Here is a 15146-nt window from a genome sequence, read left to right as displayed (position 1 = left end):
GCCATCTCATCTCACTCGCTCTCCAGGCCGACCATTCAGTCAACCTTGTGGGATGTGATGTCCTTCAATGCCCTTTAAATTTTTTGTAGGTGCCTGTGATCATGCTTGGAAAGGTAACGCTGCGTACTAGTGCCAAGTACTTCGTATTAAGGGGTGAATTAACGCGATGCCCATTAATACACCCCATGTTAATACTTCGTCTGATTCCAAGTCCCGCACAAACGTGACCGGCCGGAAGATCCCCTTGACCTCAGAAAAACAAGCTTTGGGACTGGCTGTTTTCCGACGTGGTGAGGAGATTATCATTTGCCTGCTTGCTGGGGGCAGTACCCTGCAAACTGGGCTGATCGGCGCATCAAATCTCATTCTTTGGGTCGCTTTGACGAGGGTAGCAGTGCACTGGGCTGTGCAAACCAATCACTGGCGATATCTTCATCTCTCCGGGATGAAGTTAGGCCGGCTCTTGGTGCAGCTTACTCCGTATTTGGGCAACTACCGGCTCGTAGAATTTTTTGACATAGGGCTGGGATGAGTCTATAATTAAGCTCGCGGGATACTAAGTCGGCAACAACCGAATCCCCTAATCATCTAATCTATACGAAGGTATTTACCTGGGGCTGGCGCGTGTTCTTCACTCTCCGACTTGACAACCGCGCCAGTTGATCCTTCGCTTCTACCTAAACTGTCAAACTTAGGTTGACCACTCTCAGACCGAGAGACCCCCCCCCCAAATCGGTCTCTAACGTCGTTGCTGGCTTCTACCGTCCTTGCAATTGAACGCATCTCGTTATGGCTCGAGGACGAGGTGGCGGTCGTGGCGGAGGCTCGAATGGTAGTGGGTCTTCCTCTTCGACCTGTCGATACGGCGACAACCCATGCCACTTTACACTCACCGAACTCTACGGCCACTCGTACGTGAGCTTGTATTCGAACAGCGAGCTCTATGGGCAGCTTGTCGTGTACATCATCTGGGCCATTGTCTTAATACTCCTCCTCCTTCTTACCCTGAAACCTGCATTGAAGGCGCGCATGCTTCAAGGAGCGATCTCCCTGTTTCTCGCGAGCTTCATTTTTCTCTGCGTCCGCTTCGGCCTGCTCATAGGGGAAAATGACATACCCGTTGGGTACCGATACGAAACATCCGTCGTAGTTCTTCTCCAACGCCTTGGCGCCGTGTTCTTGTTCGCCGCCGTTTTCGCCGCGCTCCACACCAAGAAGCTGTTCGGATTTATTTTTTGGCCCCTGTTAGCCATGTACGCCATTCTGAGCTTCGCATATCTGAGCCTGGATTTTGTCGTCTCCGCCGCCGCCCTGCGTGCTTACAAGGAAGAGGGGATCTGGCTTGTGGGCGATCGTGACTTTGGTGTCACGTTGACGACGAGCCAGGTCGAGGAGCTCAAGACAGCCGCTAATGGCAGTGGCTTAAGTCCGTATTATATCGCGAGAAAGATGTTTAGCATCGGTGATGGGGCGTACTTCCGCGATAGAGGTAATCAAGTCAAGATCGGGGTTGCCATGGATTTTCTCTCCGTATTTATGGCGCTCTTCCTTGGTCTGCTTTCCTGCTTCGCGTGGATAAGAAAAAACCAGCATCCAATACGCGAAACCGTAAGCCCACGTTTCGTCTTCCAACCGCGACGTTTGTCTTGCGCTTCTGCTAACTCTTATTAACATTAGATCCTGCTCCTCCTCGCTTCGACCGGCCTGCTGCTGTATTCCCTTTTCCGCGTCATCGTGTCGACCCACTTTGTGCTGCGAAACTGGACCGTGATAATCGACACAGACCGCTGGAACGCGTTCGTTGCTTCATACACTTCGCTTGATATTATCCAAAAAATCACCATTCCTGAGGGTTTCCTTAGGGGCTACCGGACCACGGTGAACGGATTCCCTGTTGTCCAGGCTGTTCTGGAGTTCCTCGGAGTGATACTTGCTTGTGCTGCAATTGTGCACCTCCTCAGACTCCGAAAGCGAGCAGAGGCACGGGCTGCCGCGGGCACGGTAGGCAAGGCATAACAATCTATTCCAGCGTTGGGTTTCAACTGTTGTTTGTCGCATCGATTCCCCTCGATAGTTCCTTATTAGGCTAGCTGACTTTATCAAACCCTCTCCATATGTAGCTTAGGTACGGAGGCAGCTTAGGGTATACTCAGGGGGTTACTCACTTGTGACAGCGGCAGTCGTGTTACTGTAAGAAGTGTACAATAGAGATGTGAAGATAGATGATGGATTGGCTTCTCTGTCTATCTAGTATGTGGAGGAAGTGGCAGAGCCACTTCTTATACCTTGGGTTCTGCCATAGCTAGTTCTGACAGCTGCTAGCTTGTGAGTGTTGCAGCTGGCAGTTCCTTTCGTGTAACATGGACCGTGAAGAACGGTAGTATTATCTAGAAAACGGCCCAGTAAGCCCTTTGGCGAATCCTCGTACGCAGGCTCTAGCTGGAATACTGCATCCAAAAGCTACCATGCTATTCAAATTTAGTCTCATTATATAAACAATTCATCATGCTCAAGATCAATATGGTTCCAAAGACTATAAGACTGAATCAGGAGCCACTTGGGAAGTCAGTGCTCTTCCAGATATCTTCGTAGTGGTCAGCCGTCTCAGCAAGATCCGCGCTATGCTTCCGCATAGCCGTACCGCAATCGGTTCCCAGCGGAAGCCTCAAGAGCTTTTTCTTGCCGCTGAACAAACCTTCGCCAGCGACATACTCCCACATGCGAGCCGCCCCTTGAACCGGATCTCCGGGCTGCCGACCGTTGTATTTCTCGAAGTTCTTTCTCGCTTCGTGAGCAGGAGTGCCCTCATAAGCAGCCAAGGGCGCAGCTACATTCGCACCGGAGGCAGGGTTGGATAAAAAGGAGGTGCGGAAATAGCCAGGCTCCACGATAACACAGTGGAGTCCGAACGGAGCGACCTCGACAGAAAGGGCCTCTGTTACTGCCTCGACGGCGAATTTTGTAGCGCAGTAAACACCGTTAGACTGGACGCCGCGAAAGCCGCCGATGGAAGAGAGGTTCATGATGTAGCCACTTCCCTGGGCACGCAAGCGGGGCAGCATGGCTCGGATGATACGGAGCATGGCGAAGACGTTGGTGTCGAATTGCTGCTTTACAGCAGAATCCCTGTATTCAGCCAGCGGGCTTACTTAGTATCATCCACCCAAGAAGGCTCATAATCGGATAAGTTGATTAGAAAATAAAGCCTACTCTGTTTCTTCGATAGCACCCATATAGGCATATCCGGCGTTGTTAACCAGGACATCGATTTTCCCGAACGATTCGAATGCCACCTTAGCGTATTCATTCATCCTCTCTTGGGACCACGAGAGGTCGAACTGCAAGACCTTGACAGCAGGTACTTTCAGGGTTTCGGGCACCTTATCTGGGGACCGGACGGCAGCAACGACTTTGTCTCCTTCGTGGAGGGCCTTGAGTGCAAGCTGCAGGCCGAGACCCACATTAGCACCACTGATATGCCAAACACGAAACGAAGTCATTATGGAACAAGTAAGCGACGACCAGAGTATTTTCCAGAGTGCAGAAAGGTAGACCGGCTTGATCCCCCGTGAGGATGTGCTGTGGTTGGCTTGTGGTTTAAGTATGAAAGACGTGATGAAGGCGGGGAGACAGAAGATAGTTTAAACCATCGGGGGTACTGCGCCAATTTGCCTGTAGCACGAAAACCGTTTGTTACATCACCATCCATGATGTTAAAAATAAAGTACCCGAACTAATGATGGGTGAGGGGTAGAGAGACTCATGTTCCATAGAGTTGCTGTCGCCAGTTGATTGGCCGGTTGAACCGTTGGAGGAGTGGGTGTGTTCGCGGGAAGTTCCTGACCTACGAGGTAGTTTCTGCATGATTATTAGATGCTTATCTATCGGTTTGGAGGCCATGTTCCAGCCCCAATATTACCTTTTGCAGAGCTTAACAGTGCTTCCATGTAACACTATAATGACGAGAATGGATTAGGGTGCGGGGCTGGGAAAAAAAAAAAAAAATCGAATATCCGCCGTCAAACTCAATGGCCACTGAGGCGCGGAAATTGCGCCTTGATTGTGTTCTCCTAATTCGAAGAGGCATTTTCGTCATATAGAGTTAATATCGCAATAGGTAAAGAGATAGAAGAAAGTCAAGGAGATTAACGCGGAGAGGCCTTGGGGTAGATGTCGACATCCGTTGCTGTTCTTATCCCCGTAACTTGGGCGGTCAAAGTACAATTCGCCTCGTTGATTATAATTACTAATGCCCAACGCAGGCCTTCAGCAATTTGAAGCCCATGGAATCCGAGAATCCAGCCTTAACCCCGAATTCAGTAGGGCCGAATTGGTGAACTCGATCAAAGGCGGAAATTGGAATACGTCACGCACTATCAGGTACTAAAAGATGACCCAACGGTTCCAGCCTCTTGCGGTAAGTATTGAGATTGCCAATCCTCACTGCCCGAACCGCTAACCTGGACTAGTTGTACAAGCTCGTTAATACGACTAGAGTCTTACGTGAGCGCTAGCTTTCACCGCCGCTGCTTCGACGGCAATGAACCACCAATTGGGATATACACAATGCTAGCCTATCGAGCTGTGATGCCTTTGCGAGCAGTGCGTGCCTCATTACCCTGACTATATAAATCTGTCGGATACATACATTGTATCCTTCCCATTCCCTCCCATGTTGATCCCACACTCCGAACTGTCACTAATCTCTAAAGCTAAGTCCACCTTAGCCCCAAGATGCCGCTGGAATTCGTTCTTGTATCCGGTGCTTGGCACCTCCCAGTACACTTCAAACCGCTCATCGAAGGCCTCCGTAAGGCCGGTCATTTCTCACGAGCAGTGACCCCGAAGTGCGTCAATTCTTCTCCCGCCGCAACTTCATTCCAGCCAGATGTCGACGCAGTCAGAGCCGCTGTCGAGGAGCTTCTACGCCAGGGAACCGATGTCGTATTGGTGATGCACTCTTACGGTGGCATGGTCGGAACCGAGGCGTCTGGTGCCGTAGCGCAGGATGCTGACAAATATCCGGGGAAGATACGACGGCTTGTGTATGTTGCGGCCCATGTTCCGTCGGAAGGGCAGAATCTCCTTGACGTGATCAAGGATGCTCCGGTTCCGCTGCCACCTGGTGAGTATGTGGAATTGGACCATGTAAGTCCAGCTTCCCGATCTTAGGCGGCACTCCTTTAGAAAACTAACAAGGCACTTATTTCAATGCAGGAGAGTGGACATTATGCCGTAAATGAGCGTGCGGCAGAGATCTTTTACCATGACATCCCCGAGCCAGGGAAGTCCGAGTGTGCGGCCGCACTTGGCAAGCAGCCGATAGCTAGCTTCACCTCTCCAGTTACTCGAGCCGGATGGCAATGGTTTCCTTCGACGTACATTTACACTACACTCGATCGGGCCCTTCAGCTCCATATCCAGCAGTTCATGGTGGAGCAAGCGAGGAGTTTTTCGAGCCCAGCAGGTAGGCGCACTCCGTTCAGCGGACCCCTAGGCGAATTCACCGTTGAGACTGGGCACACTCCGTTTGTGGCAAAAACGAGAGAAATGGTGGATATCCTGTGTGACTTGGTTTCGGAAGACTGAGTCCGTTGTGGACAACAGCATGGACCCCACAGAGAAGTGGAAAGAGCGGTCCCACGAACCGGGGCTAGGATCATGCGGGCACCCTGTGCTCTCTTCGCGCGAGCGATCTACAAATAAATGGGAAATAAGTGGATTGAAATCCGACAAGCTAAAGGTATTTAGACGAATTCATGTGGGTATATCTAGAACAAGTATACAACTTTTTCTGCAACCCCCTTCTTTCACCACCCTATCCCGTGGCGACATAGCCGGCGACCACCTCTGCCTGAGGATGTGGAATTGAAAGGAAAAGTAGCAGGACCATATTAGAATCTTCGCTGTGACCATGCTAAGATAAAGGAAGATGAAAAATAATTTAATCACCTCTAACTAATGGTCCCAGTTTCACCCTACGAGAAGTTAAAGCCTCGTTCCTCTCCCTATTAGAGAGCCATGTCCATGTTCGGCAAAACATTTGGTCAATGACAACGATGCGATATATCTGAACAGATGGCGTGTGCTAAGTTTAGGTGAATTGTTCTATGAAATATTTGGACCTACGGACTTCGACTTCTGCGCAACAGTAATGATAGTAGAGGCGATATATATCGTCCTCATACGATCTCGTTTGATGATACGGCCAATACTGATTCTCTCGCAACCTTACTATCATATATAGTCGAGCATCGTTTCTTAGTTTGCAACAACTGGTCAATTCTTTGGCCTGGCTTTTAGACCACTATAAAGCGGGAGACCTGCGTAAACGTATTCGAGGATATTGGAGTATCATCGGTGCCCGATACTATTCTCGTATCTTTTAATCAAGCGACCCTGTGCGGGGGCTTCATATCATTGTGACAAAACTTTGAAAACTAACTAGAGTTGAGACGAAGTAAATATAGAAAATTATTTCGCAGCCTATGGCCGTCCGCATTCCGACTGCATCCCTCAATTATGAGGAATTGCTGTTATCCGCGCAGGAGAAGGCCGAGCTAATCTCGCCATTTGCATACGCATCAATAACCTGCTGAATGACGCCGTATGTTCCGCCGATCATTAGGAAGACAGACAGGAGGATCATGAGCCAGTTGAGCCAGTACGCCGTAGCCTTGAGGAATCCTCCCTTGCGATAATGACCATGGTCATAGATCCAAAGATATCCAGGTAGTCCGAGGGCAAGAGGAGAGAACGTAAGGCTTCCGGCAAGGGCTAGGAGGTAGTTGAAGATGGGGATACCGGAGGCCAGGAGGAACGCCACGATGGACATTCCGAGAGTGCAGGAGAGCCAGACCGACCAGTGCACGATGGAGTTGGACTGGAGGTGCTTGGAGTTGCGCAGGATACGGACGAAGAGGTACTTGGCGGCCACATGAATGTAGAGACAAGCACTGACTAGGAGACCGATGAGGCCAATGCCATAGGCGACCTTCTTGACCACATAGCCAGCGCTTCCGAGAGAGGGAGAGGCTACCCACTGACCACAGTATCGGTACACGACCAGACTGAAGCTGAGGTAGGATGCAGTCACGATACCCATGCAGACGTACACGGCCTTGTTATAGTCGCGAGGCTTCTTCATCTCAGAGATGACGGGAAGGAAGGCCGACGTGCCGGCGCCGGAGCAGAAAATAGTAGCTACGGAGGTGATGCCGGCAACGAAAGAAGGGTGGCCGATGACATGATAACCCAGGTCGAAATCACCCTCTTGGGGCGCCGCCGCGGGTCGGTCCAGTTGCGTAACACCAACGCTTTTGAAGTGGGCGTACGTTAGCAACAAGGGTTTACGCGCAGGGAAAGGCTAAGATGCCATGAAGTAAGGCGGCACTTACACGACGATAAAAACGGCAATGAACACAGACAAGAATCCAGCCCATGTCAGCCACGCGATTTTCTCAAACTTGCGAGCGCTAGCTAGGATGAACACCGCAGCGGTGGCGACGAGCATGAAGTAGTTCGTGCAAATGGCGTGGTTGGACAGGGCATTGAGGCCAACGGAGGCGCCGAAGATGCCAGACGCGCCTACAATTGCATACGTGACGAGGAAGAACACTCCAACAACCTCTTTCAACCAAAGTCCACCGACAACATTGGCCATGTCGGCAATAGAGTGGCAGCCTGCATGGGAGTTTCGGAAGTTTCCTTGGATGATGGCACAGTAGGTGTTGAGGAACTGCCAGCCTAGAACGTTGATGGCACCGGGAAGGGCGCCCAGCACGTACATGGCGGAGGGGATGGTCAGAACACCCGTGGCGAAGATTACTATCGATCTCGTGTTAGGCCCCTTGCCATTGTGAGGGAACGCTGCAACATTGGAAATCCACTTCAAGCTTACCCTTGAGAAAGATGACGGAGGCGTGAATCCAGCCGACGGTGCGAAAGTCGACAACGCCGTCCTGCTTCTTGAACACCTCAAAGGAATCATCCGCATTCTCCACCTTCCCAATGTCGATGCCGCTGCCGCTGCTTCGATCATTCGTGGGCGTTATCGCATCGCCCTTTTCCGATGTGTTGTGCGCCATGATGGGATATCAGACAGAAGATGTTGGGGAGAGGTCCAATTTGGATTGGAGTGGGTTGGATAGAGGCCTGAAAGATGAGAGAAACAGCTTCCCGTGTTGTCCTTATATCCTTATCCTTCAAACATCATGGGAATCGAAGAACTGGGCTGACAACAAGAGAATAAGTAGCTGAGAAAACACTAATCCAAGCAAGATCCTATTATCTGAGTCTAGATGTTACCCCAGATAAGCCATCCCATGCACCACGATGCATCTCACGCCACGCGACACCGCATTTTGCACAGAAGAGGAGAAGAATCCTTGATCTTGCTCAGTTGCTGGGTCCGAACCTGCCATGGTTGTGTGGGGTGTGGGTCTGGGGTAGAACAAGGCTTTTGAGTCGGGGTAAGTCAAAGATTAGTTATTGACGCTAAAGATACCAGGTCAATGGACGAACAGTGGGTCGGGTTTGGGGTAAGTTTCTCCATGATACGGAGAGCTGAGGTCAGATTCGCGATAAGGTACTCGATGCTATCTACTTACCCCAAAGTATGGCGCCAATGCTCCCCATCAAGCAATCTAGTCTCCAAGACATTGAACTAGACATTCCCAAATACTAAAAATACACGGAATGACTGGATGGAACCTCTGACCAGTACGAGCCCTCGCGGAAGTTACTTCGGTAGGGTTATCGTCTGAGGTCTTTGCCGATAACAGGAAGTGCGGGGAGTGGCTTTGAGATGCTGCCATCAACAAAGCTCAGCTTCTCAAATCTTGGCATTGTCCCTCGTTTCATCAAATTGATAAGGTGCAATTATCTGGGATCCACTCCTAAACTCATACCTCGTTCATGGGGTCAACATCGATGCTCGAGAGAGCATTGCACTCTCATTCACTAAAACAAACCAGGTCTGGTGTTGGGACAGAGTATATGGTTAAATTGCTTCAAAAGGAATCATATTTACAACTTAATCGTGATACATTCACTATCCGAGGTGCTAGTTTTACGTGCAATGGCCAGCTACCTGCTGGCCTCACCTGAGGATGGCCCCCGGTGCCGCGGGCAACACTGCTCCTGGAGCTGGATCATTCTTTTTCCTGAACTCTGCGGCCATCTCCTCCATTGTGACGAACTCTACGCCCTCATGTTTCTTGAAATATTCAATAAGTCTGAAATGCCATTCCTCAAGAGTTAGTAAACGCCCATCCGAAGCAATACTCAATCTTAAAAATATAGGGCACATGGGGGGCTGCCTACCTCTCGTGCATGAGGAGCACCTGCGGCCGACCGGAAACATCCGGATGGACAGTAATGGGGAAGATGAACTCGTCATACTCGCGGTAACAGTAATCGAACTGATCCCGCCAGAGATCCTCAATGTCCCGAGGATTTACAAATCCGTGGCTATTAGGCGCGGACTTGATGAACATCATGGGCGGTAGGTCGTCCAGGTACCAGTTGGCCGGAATCTCTACAAGGCCAGTTTCCTGGCCCTTCACCAGCGGCTTCATCCATTCCTCCGCCTTCTTGGTGTAATCAATATTGGTCCACGAGTCGCCTGTCCTGAGATAGTATGCCTGGCAATCGTGGTGACTCATGCTATGGTCGTATTGGATGCCGTAGTCGAGGAGGAGCTGCGCGCCGGCCTTGCTAGTCTCCCACCTGTTTCCAAGATACTATTAGTACAGTATACGATATATCCCCATATCTATGATATAGCTCTCTTCGGTGCTCGAAGGACATGAGAACCTACCATGGTGCCACACTACCACGCGGCGGCTTACCGACAAAGTCAGTAAGCATCTTGTACGTCTTGTCCAACACGTCCTGTTGCTGCTCGAGCGACATGTCCGTCGGGTTCTCATGGGAGTAACCATGAAGCCCAATCTCATGCCCAGCGTCGCGCACCGCGGCCATCTCCTCGGGGAATGTCTCGAGACTGTGGCCAGGAATGAACCAAGTGGCCTTTATGTCGTACTTGGCGAACAGCTTGAGCATTCTCCGCACACCAACCGTTCCAGCAAAGAGGCCTGTTTCCAATCCAACAATTAGTTATAGTTTCATAGCTACCCGCGTTGCCAATATGCCTAGGGCTGACGCCCGCGACATTCGGCCGCCTGTGAGTCGAGTTTCGGGCTATCCTTACCTCTGCTAATGTCATTTGATGAGTCCTCCCCGCCGTAAGAGCCAAGCCAGCCTGAGACGGCATCGACGTCTACACCGTAACCGATGAGAACACGCTTCTTGCCCATGACGTCAGATCTTCCTGATGTGTTTTCCTCTCCTTCTTTTTTTTTTTGTCTTCTTTTTCTGTTTTGCTCAAAAGCGACGTCAACTTTGAACGATGTCACAAAGAGAATTGGGTCGGTAGAAAAAGAGAGCAGAATGCAAGCAGTGACACGGAAGATATGGGATAAAGTTGAGATATAGAGATCAATTGATGCTGGAATAACTGCAATCGCAGACCATAGTTGTCTTCTCCATCGACCCCTCTCCTCCCCAACTAGTCACATGATGGGAGTTGAATCCTTGACCCCGACTTCGTAGTCTGACTTGGAGTTTGATAGATCTATCAGGTGCAGAGGACTAGTAGATACAGGTGGAGAAAATGGGAATGTGGAGTTGGAGCTGCGCGATTCCCGATCTGGAATAAAAGCTTTGGAGACTGTTAAGAAGTATGTTGGAGTATTTAGATACGAACTTTGGGGCATTTAGATGTGAACTGTTGGGGTATCTCCGAAACAGATGCTAAAGCTTCATTAAATCGCGTGAGTATCCGTGGGGAATTGTGATCACTGATACGCGTCCTGTGGGCTTGACTCGGCAATTGGACTGTTAATATCAAAGCGGATGAAAGGAAAATGTAGGCGAAAGCATGATCAAGATGGGATGATGGAACGTGGCAAGACGCCAATGAAATTAGTTCGTGAGCTCTATAGAGAGGCTACTGTGATATCTGGACAACCAGTCTCCCTTTGAATGATGGATCCCGGTAAGCCTCCACGATCCTCGGAATCTCATCAAACGCGACTATAGTAACATGAGACCGAATATTGTGCTTATCAACAACTTCCATCATGCGCTTAGTAGACTCGGTATCCGCAACGTAGCTTCCTCGTATCACCAGCTCCCTGAAGGCCATGATTTCAGAGTCAAAATGCCATCCCTGTGGTGGGAGGCCTAGGACAACTAGCACACCTTGAATCCTCAGTAATGTCGGTGCCCATGAATTCGCAGCAAGCGAGTCTGTGCAAACAACGACTGCAGCAAGCCCTTCACAATCTGTGAACTGCTGGATTTTGGCAGTGGCGTCGTCGGCCATCGAGTCGACAACCAGGTCCGGTACCAATTCGGGATTTGATACCTCGGTTGCGAGCTGCCTCCCTGCCTCTCTGCTGTCAATAGCCACAACCCGGTAGCCCAATGCCTTTGCGAATTGAACACCTAAGTGGCCCAGTCCGCCTATTCCAACAATGCCCACGGCATCTCCAGGTTCTAAACTAGAGGTGGCTTTCTCAATCGCTCCCCAGACCGTGGCCTGCAGCACCAATTTTAGTGTGTAATCTTTCATATTTCAAGCCTACGTAGTTATCATCAACCTATCACCAAGGAGATTCGGATTTTGGTGTATTTAACTTACCCCTGCACACATCAATGGAGCTGCCTGCTCAAAGGGGATCGACTCGGGAAGCAACACTGTTGTACTAGGGTCCGCCGTCATATATTCCGCAAAGGCTCCATCATGTCTAAAGCCTGCCATTTCTCGGTGCTGGCAAAATCTCGGGTCCAGCCCGCCGCTTTTCCGCCGTGACAGACCGCAGCCGGTGCAGTGACCGCAGGCATTCTTGAAATTGAGCACGCCGACGCGATCTCCTGGCTTCCAGCTGCCTGCGCATTTCGATCCCACCCGAACCACGACGCCGGAAGGCTCGTGGGAAGGAATCATGGGAAGCGTGGTGGGGAACTGACCCTGGATGACCTGGAGATCGGAGTGGCAGAAGCCGGCAGCATGGACGCGGATGAGTAGTTCATGGTCTCCGACGTCTGGGATTGGCTTTCTCTGTATCTCGTATGGCTTGTTGTACTAGATTTATTTTATTTCAGTTAGGGTCTGTTCTATTCCAGTTGGACAGGTAAAGGCGACCAAAAGCCATACTTCACGAAGATGGGCCACCTTCATGGACTGCAGGTTTATTTCCGAAGCCATTGTCTAGCTTTGATATGTTCTGCAGCGCTGAGGACATCAAACTTTGGCATTGAATCGCAGATTTAAAATAATAACCTGAGATGCAAGCTACACTCCATCCATAATTTCGATTGAGTCTTAGGTTACCTCCATTGCCTTCTATTTTACATAGTTGGAATCCTTCTAACGCGTACCCCAACTCTATTGCTATCCCAATTCAGCCGGTCCAAGGAGCCGGGAATCTGGATTTGGTGGATTGCCCTAAGGAATTTGGCGTGCATCTTAGCGTTGGGGTTGGGGATGGGGAATCACACCGAAGGTTACCCCATCAACATGGTCTGTGGAGGCGAAAGGTTGGAGTATTTCAGTCTCTCGCGTCTCCTCCAACTCCACCAAATCCGCCACATCGGGGTCATTGAACTAGTCTCCATGAACTAGACTCCAACTCCAGCGGCAATGCGTATCTTCGCCTCGGCTGCCATTCGATCTACCAACTGACTGTTGAAAGCGTCAAGCATCTTAGAACAATACTGAATTATATGCTTAAAGATCCATCCGATTTGTCATCGAGATGCCTTCAAATATCCCCTCCAGAGGCACCTTCTGCTTATTATGATGAATAGTATTGGATAGGTTTGACTGGGTGCATTTTCAGGTCGCTTCGCGGAGAAAGAAGTCCTTTTGCGACTCCCACCACTAGAGTCCCGAGTTCTTATCAGCAAGAGACAATCATTTCCGAGGCATTATCACCCAGATTCCTATCTTTCCCTGTCCAAAGATAGTCGCCATGTCGGTATTTTTCAAAGACATCTCTCCGTATGTTTTCATATGACACTGCCACCCACTGAGAGTACAATTCAATCCTCAGTACTCCTCTAACATCACTCCTTCTCAGAGACAACCCGGTCAGAAAGGGTGACGCTGAAGCACTCCTTGAGAAGCACCTTGGCGTACAGCTTGACCCCAAAGAATCTAATGACTATTACGAACTTCTAGCCGCCGTACACGACTGCGCGGAGCATATTTCAAGTCTCCCCGATTACCAACCAATCCCCGATGAGCAACGGTACCCCCGAGAAAATATCCGCCGACCGCGAGGTGAAGAGCAATTACTCGGCGAGGCGTGGGCGCACAAATTCCTGATCCGGGGCTCACAGAGCAGCAAGAACAGTGCGCCCCATCTAGCGGGAAAAACTGCCAGCATAAAGGATTGCATCGCCGTGGCTGGCGTGCCTCAGTTCTACGGCAGTGACGCGTTCGAACCATGGACACCGGTTACCGATGCCACGGTGGTGACGCGTGTGCTGGATGCAGGAGCGGATATCATTGGAACGTCAACCTGTGAGCACTTCTGCAATTCTACGGCATCGTTCACGAGCGCTCAGGGAACCGTCGAGAACCCTCACGGGACGGGGTATTCGGCAGGTGGAAGCACTTCCGGGGGTGCAGCGCTGGTGGCTGCTGGGGTTACCGACATCGCCATTGGTACTGACCAGGGAGGGAGTATCAGAGTTCCGTCGGCCCTTTGTGGATGTACGTTGAAAATCCCTATTCCATTTTCTATTTAAGGCACTTATATTTTCATCTACTTGAGAGTGCTCCGCGTCCAGGAAGCTAACAGTTGTGTTTCAAACTAGGTGTCGGGCTCAAACCAACTCACGGATTAATTCCCTTTACGGGAATTACAAGCGGTGATCCCATCGACGACCACGCCGGTCCCATAGCCCGTTCAGTACTAGACGTAGCTAGGTGCCTAGATGCTATGGCCGGGTATGACGGTATCGACGATCGGTCGTTGGGTGCAGGAAAGCACGGGTCCTTTGGATTCAGCGAGTCTCTTCAGTCAAGTGCAGAACTACCTCCGAGGCTCAATGGGATTAGGATCGGCATCCTGATCGAAGGATTTGAACAGAGCGTGGTGACCTCAGACGTCAAAGGCGTCGTGCGCGACGCGATCAAAAGATTCGAGGAACTGGGCGCGATGGTGAAAGAAGTCTCCGTGCCAGACCATCTCGAGGGCCCTGCGATTTGGACGATTCAGCAGCGTATCTCAGGAGCCCTAGGAATCATCGGGAAGGCTCACGGGAGACGAGGTCTCTACCTCACTGAATTTGAGCAAGCGCGCCTGCCTTGGACCACAGAGAATTTTGCCCGCCTATTCCCGTCGACGAAGAACACCGTCATCAACGGGCTATATCTTGCCGATAAGTTCCCCGGGTTGTACGGCCGGACGGTCAACATTAGTCGGCGGATACGCGATGCCTACGAGCGCGTCCTCTCCGAGTTCGATGTGTTGGTAATGCCTACAACCCCCTTCGTTGCCCCAAGGCATGGATCTCGCGCCCCGCCTAAGGCGTCATTCGAGCCTAGCATTGGGTTGACGACGAACACTGCCGTATTCGACGTCACGGGACACCCGGCCTTGTCGATCCCTGTCGGATGGGCCCCTGCGAAGGATGATTCCAGCCTTCTTTTGCCCGTCGGGATGCAGATCGTGGGCGCGCTTTGGCAGGATAGGAAAGTCTTGCAAGTAGGACATGCTTGGGAGGTCAACTTCGACTGGAAGACTAGAGTCTCGCGTGAAAATGGCGACTTGGAACCAAAGACAAATGGCCACTCAGTGGCAAATGGTGCAGGTAACGGTGTGGTTAATGGCGATGACCATTAAGATCCCGGAGACCAAGGGAGAGGTAGGCGGAATCATGCGGCTGTGTATGTAGAGTTTCTTAAGTATTGATTCTATGTTGGGGCTTAACTCTTCTGCATAGAAACATAGCAACATAGTGTTCAAACAATAGACATCCCAAGATTCACTAGTCTCGGTAAACACAAGATGCCCGTGATACAGAGATACTGGATGATTTTGAAATAGCAGGATCATACCGTCTCGCCT

The 15146-nt window shown here is 50.7% G+C and overlaps 7 protein-coding genes across 7 annotated transcripts; 3 read left to right on the top strand and 4 right to left on the bottom strand.

The window, feature by feature from the left end:
* Positions 1-789: 789 nt before the first annotated feature.
* On the top strand, positions 790-2016 carry SAPIO_CDS2508 (uncharacterized protein; the record flags this gene model as incomplete). Its single annotated transcript, XM_016785503.1, has 2 exons — positions 790-1608; positions 1678-2016. The coding sequence occupies 2 exons, from the start codon at positions 790-792 to the stop codon at positions 2014-2016; spliced, it is 1158 nt and encodes a 385-aa protein (XP_016644879.1).
* A 530-nt stretch (positions 2017-2546) lies between these two features.
* On the bottom strand, positions 2547-3500 carry SAPIO_CDS2507 (uncharacterized protein; the record flags this gene model as incomplete). The annotated part of the gene is made up of 2 exons (XM_016785502.1): positions 2547-3144; positions 3211-3500. The coding sequence occupies 2 exons, from the start codon at positions 3498-3500 to the stop codon at positions 2547-2549; spliced, it is 888 nt and encodes a 295-aa protein (XP_016644878.1).
* Positions 3501-4249: 749 nt separating this feature from the next.
* On the top strand, positions 4250-5589 carry SAPIO_CDS2506 (uncharacterized protein; the record flags this gene model as incomplete). The annotated part of the gene is made up of 3 exons (XM_016785501.1): positions 4250-4380; positions 4728-5148; positions 5218-5589. The coding sequence occupies 3 exons, from the start codon at positions 4250-4252 to the stop codon at positions 5587-5589; spliced, it is 924 nt and encodes a 307-aa protein (XP_016644877.1).
* A 931-nt stretch (positions 5590-6520) lies between these two features.
* SAPIO_CDS2505 (Transmembrane amino acid transporter) lies at positions 6521-8087 on the bottom strand (the record flags this gene model as incomplete). Its single annotated transcript, XM_016785500.1, has 3 exons — positions 6521-7316; positions 7398-7827; positions 7901-8087. 3 exons carry the CDS (start codon positions 8085-8087, stop codon positions 6521-6523), a joined length of 1413 nt encoding a protein of 470 aa, XP_016644876.1.
* An 874-nt stretch (positions 8088-8961) lies between these two features.
* On the bottom strand, positions 8962-10319 carry SAPIO_CDS2504 (uncharacterized protein; the record flags this gene model as incomplete). Its single annotated transcript, XM_016785499.1, has 5 exons — positions 8962-8977; positions 9105-9236; positions 9325-9729; positions 9821-10097; positions 10214-10319. The coding sequence occupies 5 exons, from the start codon at positions 10317-10319 to the stop codon at positions 8962-8964; spliced, it is 936 nt and encodes a 311-aa protein (XP_016644875.1).
* A 692-nt stretch (positions 10320-11011) lies between these two features.
* SAPIO_CDS2503 (Alcohol dehydrogenase GroES-like domain-containing protein) lies at positions 11012-12274 on the bottom strand (the record flags this gene model as incomplete). The annotated part of the gene is made up of 3 exons (XM_016785498.1): positions 11012-11605; positions 11708-12151; positions 12224-12274. 3 exons carry the CDS (start codon positions 12272-12274, stop codon positions 11012-11014), a joined length of 1089 nt encoding a protein of 362 aa, XP_016644874.1.
* Positions 12275-13040: 766 nt separating this feature from the next.
* Positions 13041-14921, top strand: SAPIO_CDS2502 (putative amidase protein; the record flags this gene model as incomplete). The annotated part of the gene is made up of 3 exons (XM_016785497.1): positions 13041-13069; positions 13149-13786; positions 13891-14921. The coding sequence occupies 3 exons, from the start codon at positions 13041-13043 to the stop codon at positions 14919-14921; spliced, it is 1698 nt and encodes a 565-aa protein (XP_016644873.1).
* Between the last annotated feature and the right edge of the window lie 225 nt (positions 14922-15146).

Source organism: Scedosporium apiospermum, assembly GCF_000732125.1.
Source record: "Scedosporium apiospermum strain IHEM 14462 chromosome Unknown SEQ_SAPIO_0086, whole genome shotgun sequence".
In the NCBI taxonomy this organism is placed as follows: Eukaryota; Fungi; Ascomycota; class Sordariomycetes; order Microascales; family Microascaceae; genus Scedosporium; species Scedosporium apiospermum.
The sequence above is the reverse complement of the archived record's forward strand: the minus strand, read 5'-3'. Positions and strand labels throughout refer to the sequence as shown.